This window comes from Podarcis pityusensis (genome assembly GCF_964106645.2).
Source record: "Podarcis pityusensis genome assembly, chromosome: 1".
NCBI classification, from domain to species: Eukaryota; Metazoa; Chordata; class Lepidosauria; order Squamata; family Lacertidae; genus Podarcis; species Podarcis pityusensis.
In genome coordinates, this window is record NC_138028.1 from 62755203 (window position 1) to 62768928 (window position 13726).

The 13726-nt window shown below is 41.6% G+C and overlaps 1 protein-coding gene across 3 annotated transcripts in view; it reads left to right on the plus strand.

Moving 5' to 3' along the window:
- The window catches only part of ANO3 (anoctamin 3), a 244823-nt gene that overhangs the window by 131830 nt on the left and 99267 nt on the right, over positions 1 to 13726 (plus strand). For all 3 annotated transcript variants that reach the window (XM_080983017.1, XM_080983018.1, XM_080983019.1), the window contains exons 2-3: positions 11363 to 11569; positions 11703 to 11774. In XM_080983017.1, coding sequence (XP_080839143.1) covers positions 11363 to 11569; positions 11703 to 11774 — 279 coding nt within the window. The remainder of the gene's footprint in view (positions 1 to 11362; positions 11570 to 11702; positions 11775 to 13726) is intronic.

Here is a 13726-nt window from a genome sequence, read left to right on the forward strand (position 1 = left end):
GCTGGAGACAATCCCAGTGGACTTGCATTCAGAGCTGAATTTGAAAGGTGCTGAATGCAAAACACACTTGCGAAGGAATAATTGGAATGCTCTTTAATGCTTGTTCCTTTGCAACCATGGCTTTCTATACCCCATACCTGTCATCAAATGTGATGCCAGGTATGTGACAGCTAGGTGTGATCAGGGCCTTGCAGAGCCAAGCAGAGGCCCAGGCCAGGTAGATAATGTGCCTCCCCCTTTTTTTTACCCTGGGGATAACTGAAGTCTTATAAATAAGTAAGTATATAAGCATAGGCCCCAGGGAATCTGCCCACCACCGCCACCACCTTTGCGCCTCCGCATTTGCCCCAATGCATCACCTGCGATTGTGAATATGCTGACCAAGGCCCCCCTTTGGAATCGGAGGCCCCACCCTCTGTCTGGGCCTGGGTGTGACTAGGGGGAAACAGTGCCATGGGCCAAATTAGGACCTCTGGGCCAGAAGTTCTCCATGCCTGACCTAGTACCTAGTAGTACATGTTTTCCTTTTAAGCTGCATTTCCATTTTTTATTTTGTTGGTCTTATTTTTCTTATGGTAATGTTGATAATCATTTTATATATTTTTTTCTTGGACGTTACAAAATGCTCTAAAGGCTTGGATCCTAAGAGGTGTCAAAGTAAGGAAGTACACAGAGGGCGGTTTCCTTTACTCTCCTTTTCACAGCCACCTGCAACCCCCCACCCTCCAAATCCTCACTGGAGGGTTGGCTTGAAGATCATCCTGAACAATGTAGGATGGGCTGCCAGGCTGCCATGTGAGGGCAGAACTCCTTCAAACAGTGATTCAAGGAGGAAGCTTCCCCATAGCCTCCTCTCCCTTGACAATCCTACGTACCCCTTCCCACATTCTTCAGGAAGGGCCCCAATGCTCCAATATTTTCTTCTTCTCTCCCCCCCTTTTTATAACAATTTTTATTAATTTTTCAGTTTATACATCTCAAAATAAACTTTTTACGTAATACCATGTAACAATTGATTTCTCTCCTTCACCTTTCATGGTTCATTTTATTTATCTATCATTCCTGCATATTTTACTGTAGCCAGTCTAATTGTTTCTCCATTTTACATCCTTCAAATATTTACCATACTGTTGAATGTATCTAAATGCTACCAGCATTTAATTGTGCACAATTATTTTCTAAATATTACACACAAAAATTCCATTCCTCTTTGAATCAGGATTCTTCTTGCTCTATAGAATAACAGTTAAACCTGCTGCTTCCACAAATTCTATCATCTTAAATTGCCAATCTTCCTTAATAGGGATCTCGCTCACTTTCCATCTCTGGGCTAGCAAAATTCAAGCCTTCATGGTTGCGACATAAATAAACCATTTTTTTTCCTGGAGTGGCAGGGGACTGTACAAAGAAGGAGGGGAAAGGAAACTTTACCTCTGTGAATGTCCTCACATTAACATATCTCATGTTCCTAGCTCAAAATAATAAAAAAGTTGTAGTTACAAAATAAGATGAGCAATTGAAATGATGATGGGATGATAGGTTGGAGGAGTGATGCTTTGTGTGACTTTGTGTTTCAGAGTCAATAATCCACTTTTTGGTTCATAAAACAGTAATTATAAGAATGTGATAGATACTTTGCCAGATTATTTCATCTACCAGGAGACATATAGATGTATATGATTTATGGCAGTAGCACCTTGTAAATTTTTATTTTGTTGTTATAAACTACTACCATGAGCAGCACTGGCATGCATGATCTGAGGAAGAGCATACCTAGGAGACAAAAGATCAATTTCTGTTCTAAAAAGCAAGATAAGTGTATGCTAAAATGTTACTAAATGCTTTACAATGCATCTGTACAGTATGCATTTTATATTCCTTTTGAGATCTGATTGAGAAGAGTTCAGCAGGAGATGATATTTAGAGACAATTAAACACTGTTCCATTTGTTCTCCTGCAGCGCATCCATATGGTATGACCATAGGATGGGGGCTATTCTCAAATCTCTTCAATTAGCAACTCCCCTTTCATGAAACGCTTTCGGGTGTTTATAAATTATAAAGTGTGAGCATCATAGAAATGGACAAGCAGAAAAACGAAGCTGTTTTTGAAAGGATAAATATTGCAATATATCACTTCATTTGCATGTGGAATGCTTATCTGCGTCAGGTACTTACAGTTGCATAGTTTCTGGCTTATTATTCAAATAAAACACAATCGCAGTTCAGTGTTTCATCTGCGTAAATTAATTCTTGGGTCACAGATATAAACTTGCCAACAGCAAGTAAGAGTTGTGTTAGTTGAAGAAATGCCCATGGTTCTACTAAAGCAGACTGCAATGTCAATCTAGGGGAAAGCTCCATTCACTTAATGTGTACTGTTGCCGTCTCAGTTAAATCATTCGCCTAGATGGCTTTCTTGGAGAAGGCGCATGCCTCTCCTCTATCTGCTTTGTGGCCCAAGGTGCTCATAGGTACGGAGGCTTTGCATGATTCTTCTCCCTCAAAATGAAGGGTTTTGAATTGGATGATTCAAGCCACTGTGCGTACAGGTCTCCTCATGGATCACCTTCATCGTCACATGTGCCTTTTGGATAAAGAAGGAACACATATTTCTTCTCTTAACACGTGAAGGAATATATTAGCTCATATATTTTCCTAGGAAGAGATGAATAATATGAGCTGGGTCTCTTTTCCATTCCTCCCTGTGAGACTATAGTTCCTATTCTTGCTTAACACACACACATACTCTCAGGGCCTGTGCCACCAGAGACCTGGTATTTACATTATTTTGCTGCATTAGGGAATACAGCACAACCTTCTTATTAATTTAACCCCTATCTGCTGTTTGTTCAGGCTTGTTTAATTATTACAGGTCTCATAAATCACATGGGGCACCATCCAGCAAAAACAAGCCGAGCCTACAGTAGCTCCGTCATAAAGGACTAAATGGGATGTAATCCTAACTGAGTTCTGCTGGATTGTGTTTCTAAATTCAAGTCAAGGTGCTGGTGTTAACTTCTGAAGACCTACTACGTGGTCAGAATCCATATTATCCATATCATCTGCGCTGCCTTTCTTCTTCCTATTCGCTTGGATCACCAACTAGAGATCTGCTCCAAGGGAAGTGCCTATAAGATTAACAGTTACAAGATGCATGACTATTTGAGGATTCAGGGAGGACAGTAAAGAAATCCTTACACTGGGCATTTGAAGATGATTTTAGTGTGTCCATGGATCTCATTTGAATAGCTTTGATGCTGCTGTTCTAATATTGTATGCTGGCAGTTTTATCGTGGGTGCTTTATTGTCTCAGCTACTTTCAATGCTTTTTTCCTTGGGGGACGTGGGGGGACGCATACCCCTAAACATTTTGTGAATCGAAGTTTGGCCTCATTGAGGGGCAGTATTTCAATGTGAGTAGGGAAATGAGAGTCCCCCTAAACATTTTTTTTAAGAAAGAAAGCACTGGCTACTTTCATTCTGGAACTGGTGAAGTGCTTTTGGTAGCACTAATAGGCAAAAAGGTCTCTCTCTCTCTCTCTCTCTCTCTCTCTCTCTCTCTCTCTCTCCTTCCTCTTCCTCTTTTTCTCTCTCTTTCTCTTGACTGGATAATTCACTCCCTACTAGAGATAGATGAATCAGTGTGATATATAAATGCTTCCTCTGATCTGAGAACTTCATATTTGGATTTCACGAAGTCTTGCTTAATTGCCAGTTAAAGCATCTAAGATCTAAATGGTCAGCCATCAAAGTAATAACTGTGGTGGTAATACAAATTTCTTTTTAAAAATTTCCTCTCTTCATGATTTAAGCTGCTTAAAGTCCATTGAAGGAAATGGTTCTCAAAATACTGCTTTCATCTTCCGGCTCTCTCATCTCCCTCAGTGATAGAAAGTAGCAGGCACCACCGCTACAGTGTTTGCTTTTTTTCTTAAGAGGAACATGCTTATGAGGTTTATGGCTTTGTTGTGATGTTCTTTTATTTACAAATGTGCACATTTGCACAAGGAAGTTCTTCAGGAAGCAAAATAGCTTATCTTCCACTCGCTCTGCACAAATCAAAGACCTTCATTTCTAAAATTTAACTTGATGGCAATTCCTAGCTTTGGTGCCTGGTTAGTTATTTATTTAGAATTCCTATAGCTCATTTATTAGCTCCAAGAGGTGGCCACAGTGGCTTACAAAAGATTCCTAAAAATCACACTCAAATCTAGTAAAGCAACAAAAATTGCATGGTGTCCATGTGAAACTATGGGTACATTTCCTACTCTTTTGTTGTTACCCCAAGAACCAGTTCCCACAAAAATGCCCCTGAGACAAGGAAATAGAGCTGGATCTGTGCAAGGACATGATGAAACAGCTCCCCCTGAAACACAAGGCAAGTGTTACAACCCCAAAACTCATCTTCTCTGGCTTGGATATTTTAATCTGAGCAAGAGAAGTCAAGTCCACTCTACGAAGAACCAGATGGGGAAGGAAGAGACAAACGACTTCACTCCCATCCTTTATCACACGGCCTCCACAACCACAAACCAGGTAAAGGTACGTGTGGAAGGAGGCAGCCAGGCAACCAGGTGGGTGCAAGAACAGTGATGTGGAGACTCACTCAGGATAAGGGCTCAGGCCCCATCATGTCCTTGGTGATATGATTATTTTGCATGCAGGAAGCATTAATTTGGGTTGACTTTGCACTCAGAAGAAATTGAGCTATTTAATTATTTTTTAATTTGCAGAAATCCATTCATTTTCCGAGCCCATTTTCAAGATGTCTGACCAGGAGTTTGTCCCTTCACTATCAAAATCATCATGCCTACACTTGATAGCACACAATAACATTTGCATCACCGTATAGAATGCAACAGCAAATTTTAAGTCACTGAACTAAAGCATTAAATAAGAAACCAGGAATGTGGAAGTGAAGGTAATCCTGTTTGGTCCAACGAAATATATGAACTTGAATTTCTAACATGATTGTGTTACCTGTTTTAACCCTGCTTTTTATCCTGGAATTCTGAATATTTTCGTGATCATATTAAGAATGGTTTAATGCTCTTGTTATTGTATATTTTACATTGAGAATTGATTTCATACTTGTAAAATATATTATATTACATGCCAGCTATGTCAGCTAATTGTATTATATGGAACCACACCCCCATTTTTTAAGCTCACAAGAGAAAAAGTGGTTTAAGGAGACAGTTGGGCATGGAAAAAATGTAAGCAGGAAAAGGCTTATTTCTCTATACCTCTTGAATTTGCTTTTCTTTTTCTCTTGTGACGGCATCAGAGATGTCTTACACATCTTGTCTTAAATTTTACAAACACATGTCTGTTCTCTGAAAAGTGGAACCTCATTCAGTCTCTAGATTTCATGTTTTCATCTGCAGCTTGTTTCTTTCTTTGGGCTATAATTACGGAATTCAGATCCTAGGTATAACAGAAGCAAGAATATATAAAGGCAAACTAGTTATCTCTGTGTTGTTGTTTTCACCAGGGAAGCACAATGTTTTTGCTTTGAAGTGTTAATTACTTCATAAAGTAGAAAGCCTGCAGGTCTGTACTCTGGATACTTAAAAAATTAATTGAAAATGCACCTTGTTCAGTAACCGCCCCCCCCCCCCCCCAGTCTTTAATACTTCCCGATGTCCTTCCAAATGTCTTCAATGTGCAATGCCAAAAAGTGCAATGCCAAAATTCGGCACCCCTCTGCCTCTCTCACACCATTCTGAATCATAGTCACAGCATCCCCAGCAACACCCCTGAAGTTCCATTCCCAGTGCAACCAAACTGCTTGTATTCCCCTAAATCTGCCTCTGCTGTGAAGCACCACCTTCCTGATCAGACAAACCATCTACTCATAGAACCTTCACCTTGGTGGAATCTAAACACATATAAAAAAACTGTGAAAATGCTTTAAAAAAAGTTTTTAGGAAATATATTGAATTTGCCATAGTTCACCTTTGTATATTGCACTATACAACACACTTAAAATGTTTAATAATAATAATAATAATAATAATAATAATAATTTATTTATACCCCACCTGTCTGGCTGATTTTCCCCAGCCACTCTGGGCGGCTCCCAACAGAATATTAAAAACACAATAAAACATCAAACATTAAAAACTTTCCTAAACTGGGCTGCCTTCAGGTGTCTTCTAAAAGTCAGATAGTTGTTTCTTTCCTTGACATCTGATGAGAAGGCAATCCACAGGGTGGGTGCCACTGCCTAGGCCACCCTCTGCCTGGTTCCCTATAACTTCGCTTCTTGCAGTGAGGGAACTGCCAGAAGACCCTTGGAGCTGGACCTCAATATCTGGGTTGAATGATGGGGGGTGGAGATGTTCCTTCAGGTATACTGCAACTATATAGCTGAGTTTTCAGTTATTAGCCCATTATCCAGCCAATTACTGCTGCTAGGCACTGATCCAAGACTTCCACAGCTTCATCTGGATTAGATTAAAAAGAAAGAGAGAGCAGGGTGTATTCAGCATACTGATTGGGCCTCTCCTCATATCCCTAGGTGACCTCTCCCTGTTGTTTCTTGTAAATGTTTTTAAAAAATTCAGGAGCCTATAGCATAGATGCCAAAGGGCCAAGTATAGCACATCCTTTTGAAATTAGCTCTCCAGAACCATCATATCATTGTGTGTCCAACTCCTATCCCAGAGAACCTATGTGGAAGAATAGGTGGTCAGTGGTATTGAAAGCTGCAAAGAGAACCCAGAGACTTAGCAGAATTGTACTCCCCACATCCTAAGGCCTGCCATCTTTCTTCCAGGATGCAAAAAACAGAGGATGGCTACCAGTTTACATTCTTTATATGAGATGCAGGGGATTGGGAAATAGTGATACATTGCTGTTCTTATTCCAAGTAAATATTGCACATGGTATTGAAAACTTGATTTAACTAAGATTCTTAGATCAAGAACCCACTGACATTGTAACATATTCTGATCACTTTGATGAAGAATGAAGTCTCAATTTCAGCTTGCCATTATCATTAAGCATCTTATTTCTTTGCTGTGTGGGGGGACTGGACAGTCCCAGAAGACATGTCCAGTGAAGGTTAACACAATCAAATATGTTTCCCAGTTGACTTCATTTGATACATTGACCAATGCACACAATGTCCCTGTCTCTTCGGCTTCCAGGATCCATGACAGAAATAGCACAATATGTGGGTAGCACCACATATGCTTGCTTTTGGCATCAGCCCATGGGCTCTGGCCTTGATCAGGAATGGACTTTCCAATTCACTTACATGAGAGGAGCAGTTCTTCACAAGTCCCTGCCACTGAAATGATTGGGAGAAAGTCTTTTATAGAACTCTATGGTGTTCATCTGCATCAGTGTCCCAACAAGATCAGAATTATCGGATTGTTAACCTTCTCTGATACATACACAATATAGTTTTGTTGCTGGATCTTGTAGGGCAGGTCTGAAGCATTTATGGTGCTGAAATTTTAGTAATCAAATGAATCAAATGGAATTCTGAGGCAGGAGAATAAATATTTAAAGAATCAATAATGGTAAGTCTGTTTTCAAGGAAGATGTCTGTATCTATTCACTCATAATATTTTTATCTTGCCATTCCCTAAAACGATTGCTACTTATGCTGGCAACTTGTGCGGAAATATGATTTTAGTGTTTCAGGAAATAAATTACTATTAACTGGGGTGGCACAAAGCCATCTGACAATTTGGTTAGATTTGTTTGGTTAGATTTGTAGTCCATTCTGGGTTGTTGTTTTTAAAGCTATGTTTATAGAGTAAATGCAATAGCCACAAATCACCTGACACTCTTCTACTTTGATATTTCAGTAAATAAAAGGGGGGGAAACATAGCAAGGGTTATGTTTTGGAAAGTGGAAATTGAGACTGCTGGAAAAGATTGGTCTTTTTGTCTGCATAAGCTTACCTAAATCAACATCTGGGGCAGGGAGTTGCCTTATCTCCTGCTGTAAGGAGCATATCCTCAAATGTATAAAAGATGACCAATAATGTGTGTTGTGGTCCTTATGTAAGTGGTGGAAGAGTACATTGGCTTAGCTCCAAAGAGACACTTGCAGAAGGAGAAGGAAATTCCACTAGCTCAGGGTGGCAATCCCAATGTCCTGATTCCCTCCTCCCTTTACAGCAGGTGTGGTTGACCTGTGGCTCTCCCTATGTTGCTGGACTACAATTCCCATCCTCTCTGACCATTGACCATGCTGCTTGGGGCTGCTGGGAGTTGGAGTCCAGCAACATCTGGTGAGCAACCCCTCCCCTTAAGCCTAGGCCTCTGACTGTCATTCTGGAGGGTTCGCTTTCAGGGAGCCTGTAATGGAGAGGAAAGGCCCAATCATGTGCCAGAAACTTCACTCTCACATCTCAAGAGCCAAGTCTTTGTTCAGTAGTCAACGCAAAAATCACAAATAATCTTGTGCTCTTCTACTTTGATGTTTTGAGAAATAAAAGAAAGCCACAGCAAGCTTTACATTTTGGAAACTACTACTACTACTGGGAGAGATAACCCTTTTGAGCTTCATTTTTAAGGATCACATAAGTTTACCTAATTGCTGTCTGTGGCAGTGATTCTTCTGAGAAAAGCAGGAGGCTATACAGAAAATACCCATAAGAGTAACACATAATTATTATTACTAAAAAAACCCTTTTACTGGCTTTTTCAAACATTGGTTTAAGAAAGATTACCAAGATAGTCTTAGACATCATTTTAAGGCATCCTTTAATGCTTACCGCTCCAATATTTTATTGGAAGGTTGAATGGCTGTTCAGCAAGATTAAACTACTTAACATTTTGGCTATGTTCCTACTCCATATGGTCACAGTAACGGTGCATGGAGGAATCACCAAAGGGCATTACAGAGTCCTGTTTCTATCTCCATTCACACTAGGCTACTACAAAGAGCAAGAGGTCTCTGTGTGTGGAGATCAGAGGATGTAATATCTGCCATAAAGTGATCAGCAAAGTTATGCTCGCACCTGACAAAGTTGACAGCATTAGTAGATACAAAGTGGATTCAAGAACTGCTAGGAGTAGCCAAGTTAATCCCTTGCAGCAAAAGTAGCATGCCTTGTGGCACCTCAAAGACCAACAAAGCTTTCATTAATTAACTACAGTCCACTTCAAGGTGATGACACACTGTGCTATATTTCATAGAATCATAGAGTTGGAAAGGACCCTAGGCGTCATCTAGCCCAACCCCATGAAATGCAAGAATCTCAACTAAAGAATCCTTGACAGGTGGTCATCCAATCTCTGACTCTATGTGAATCAGGAGAAGCTTTGAAGATGTTGGACCAGGGTATGGAGACTGATAAGACAGAGATGGGAGGGGGAAGATTTTGTGTCCAGAAAAGGGGGAACAATCAGTGCTAGAAAGGCTGGTACTTGCCTTGAAAGAAAGCCTCTCCTCACAGAGGGGAGGAGTTGTGAGCAGGAGCCGTTTCCCGCGTTGGCAGGGGGCGTTCCAGCCCCCTGCCCCGCTGGCCTGGCTGCTACGCCACGCCCCCAGGTAGCCAACCAACCAGGTGGAGGCTTGGGGGCGGGGTTTTGCAGCTCAAATGTGGCTGCGGCAGCACTTCCCTTTAATTCCGCTGCTGGTTTTCGTCAGATAATTGGAATATGTTTGTGTCTTGGAGGGCAGGGTGTGGCCATCACCTACCCCTCCACTTTATGGGTATTCCGGTAAAGGAATCCGGTGGTCGTGGATCCTGTCCGACGCCCTTGCTGGTGGCTAGGGCCATGGCACGATCCCTGGTGACATCAGGGAGAGCTTTCAGTTGTATTTGCATCAGCAGGCTCCTCCCACTGGTGGTTAACCCTTGTTAGACTCACCCCTCCCTGAGGGGGTGGAGTCACGCTCTGTTCTATGATTCTATGATTCTATGATTCTATGATTCTATGATTCTATGTTGTTTTAACCAATGCCTAAGCCAATACCTCTCACATGCTGTAATCAATAAACTTGTGGCCTTTTTTAGCCCATTAACCTAATATACTGTGTCCATGTGTCTTTCTTATCCCCAAGTGGGTGGCGGGTCCTTGAATCACAACAGGTATGTAGCTACTTGATTTAATGTGTCATTGGAGGCCCAGCTGACATCTATGCAAAGGAGTACTTATGCACAACTTTTGACTAGTTCAGCTCTCTAGGCGGAGTGCTAGGTTGCTTGTTGAGGAGCAGAATCTCTTGCCTTGACTACCCCATCCCTTTATAACACAATTGCAGAGTGTGTGTCCTTGTTGGATCAAGGGCTTCCCTTAAGTAGCCCTATGACCTGCTGTGCCTTGGCATATCAACTCCTTTGAGTAGTTATGTGTATTACTTGCAGTGCCTTTGAGTAGTTCTTCTGCATATGTACTGTATCACACTGATCTGAGCATTATAGCTTTGGGGCGGGGGTATCTGAATTTGGATTCATGATCAAGTGGGGGCCAAAACACATTTGATACTTGAAGAGCAGTAGGTTTATTTGTTGTTGTTTAGTCGTTTAGTCATGTCCAACTCTTCGTGACCCCATGGAGCACGCCAGGCACCTCTGTCTTCAGTAGGTTTATAGCAGCCTTCAAAATTGCTGTTATTCATGGCAGAACTGTAATGTTAGTTTACATTTTTGTAATGTTCTAAGCTCCGGTGTATGGCTGCCCCGGGCATCTTTCGGAGGAAGAGCAGAATGAAAATCCTCATCATCTTCAAAGGTTGTGCATACATAGGTTTTACAATTTCACTCATCAATTTGTATTTCACTTGGATTTCTAAATATGCCTAGTTCTGTTGTTGCATATTCGGAGTCACTTCTACAACAGAGGCGTAGCTTGGGAAGTATTACTTGCATGCCTGTAAGCAATTATCAGTTTTAAAACATATTATGATGTACCCAGTGGCAGTATTGTCATAACTGAAAGTTGATCTGTTTGCATAACTAAAGGCATCATGAAACCTCCCCACTCAGCAGACCACTGACCTCTTCACCTTCTCCAATTCTGTTTGTCGAGTTACACGCCAACTCTCAAAAAGTGCTTTACAGGGATCAGGCAGGCCTCTTAAGTGGGTAGGAGGTGTTGAAGAAAATCAAACTCCCTGCTTTATGTTAGCAGAAATTGGGTTCAAGCCACTGAGTGTAAAAACTCTATTTTGAAAGTAACCAGTTGCCCACATGTTTACTGTCTCTCTGTTTGTGCTGTTAAAAGATTCCAACACATTTGCGGATTGTTTTTTTAAAAAAAAAAAATGTACATAAAACTGTCAAGATTATTGCAGTAAAAATGACTTTTGCAGTGCAGGTTCAAATTCCCTTCCAGCTGTTGACAGAAATTGACTAATATTTCCTTAACGGTTCTATCTTTTGTTTCAGGCATGAACACTAGCAAGAGCGAGAATGTCAAAGAGCCCCCATTGAAGCCATCCCGGAGATCCTTGCCATGCCTTGCTCAGAGCCAAACACACCCGCACAGCCTCAGCAAGCATTCCTCATTCCTGCAGCCAAATCGAGTGCAGCCTCAACCTCAGCTAGGGACTGCAGGGACATCAACCGCTACCGTCGATGTAGTGTCAGAACGAGGTGAGCTCTGGCACACTGAGGCCACTGGCATTCTTCCACATCTGTGATACATTCTGAACGTAGCAAACAAAAGGAACGGGGCTGTGTGATATAAACAGTGACCTGAATGTAAAATGTTTATTATGCCTTTCAGCTAAAGTGATGGAAACCTTGGAAAACAATTTACTCAAATTATCTAATACAGAATACAGCGATCCGTTCTTAGGTGAGTTTGCCCTGCTCAGTTATATTCTATTGTGATTGTTCAAAATAATCCCCCTTTCCTTCCACTTTGGGCAACCTAGAGCTGAAATGTGAAATTATTCGCTTCTGAAATTCAACTAGGTAGGCCAGGGGTGGGGGGCCTCTAGAGCACAGGCCAAGCAAGTTGACCCATGTTTTTCCCCAACCACATTCACGTCCATAAACCCATTAGCTGATGTCATTCATGACATCATCTGATGAATACAAGGATGGAGTTAAATCCTGCATTGGCTGTTCCTGCCAGTTCCCACAGAAAACAGCAGTGCACAACCAATTTGAGCAGGATTTAACCATCGCTCACCAGCTGATGAGTGTAGCTTAAATCTTCCTGAATTCTGCAGGATTCCAATAAAACCTCTTCCTGATTCAGTAAGGTGATTCTATGCAAATCTGTATGGTAGGGGTGGGGAACCTTTTTAGACCCATGGACCAGATGTATATGAGGATCTGCCTCTTGGGCCAAATTTGACAAGTGAGTGGGACTCCCCACCTGTCAATCGTGTGATGACATCTGATGAGTGGGAAAGTGGGATTAAACCTTGTGTTGGCTGTTTGCTCCCAGCAGAGATCAGTAGTATGCAACCAAGCTGAGCAGAATTTATGCCCCTCTCATCAGCTGATGAGTGGGGGTTAAATCTTGCTGAGTTTGGCAAGATTCTATGCAACCCCCTTTCAGATTCGGGAGCAAGTTTGCACCATAATCCCCTGCTAAAATGGAGGGTCCCCTCCTTCATTTTAGTAGATGCATACATTTTGATGTGATGTGATCTCTCACTTAGGTCGTACATATTTAGGTTAAGAACAGAAAATGTGAAGGTTGGATCAACAAAGTTAATCCATTGTGTGTAATTCTGTCCTAAGCATACAGGCGACTCCCCACTTATGTGCTTGTTACGTTCCGGGGGCCCGTGCACATAAGTGAAATTACATAAAATTGGGATTACCCTCTAGACACCCTTTAAACACCCTCCTTGCTGCTCTCTCTTCAATCCATACCAAAAAATGCTGTATCTAATAATACCCACAACTAGAATTGAAGCTCTGGGGCTGGCAGAAGGCTGGAGGATTCATTGGAAAGTGATTGCTGCTGCTGTGCTACCCCACATATCAGCTGTTAGGTGGAGAGGCTGAGCAGTACAAAGTCCCACTGTGTCTCTTTGGGGCTTCCTGCGCCCTCATTGATGTCTTCTTCAGGCTCCAGGTAGGGTCCCCTCATGAGCCTCAGAGCTCTCTTGCTATTTCTGGGTATGAATTGAATCATTTAATGTTTTTCTGGTGCTGCGCATATATATGGTCACAAATGAGTAGAACATGGATCAGTGCAAGGGTGCCTGTACTTAAAATTGCAGCTCCAGACTTTGTATAGAGGTATTTTTGTTTTTAAGCTGTAGCCTCTGATCCACAACATTTCCATTATCACAAGACCTATTAAATGGGGCTTGCTCTTCTTGTGAAACCCTCTGGCCACGGAGGTGTTGCATGAAAAAGTCAGGATGACATGACTGCAGTCACTCTTGGAATGCTGATGGGGCTTACATAACCCCTGTGATTAATGACTTTCATTTCTTCAGTGATCTACTACGAACTGCCCCAGGAGGATATTAAAAGATGGATTTGAATTAAGTGTGTGAGATAAATATTTAATCATGAAGCTTCTAGGAAGGACAAATAAAAGGGGAAACGGTATAGCTCTGTACAAAAGGCGGCAAGGAAGCACGGCCACTGAAGCCATTAGTGCAAAAGGCTAAATTCCAGCTGAACTTTGAGCCAACAACACAATAAGATGGAATTGCCATGTTTAGAATGACAAGGTGCTCTGAATGAGTGTGGATAATAACCTTGTCTCATGGTTTGGATGTGTATGGGCAAAAAAATTGTTGATGATAATGTGATGGGTGGAGAATCCTATTGCAG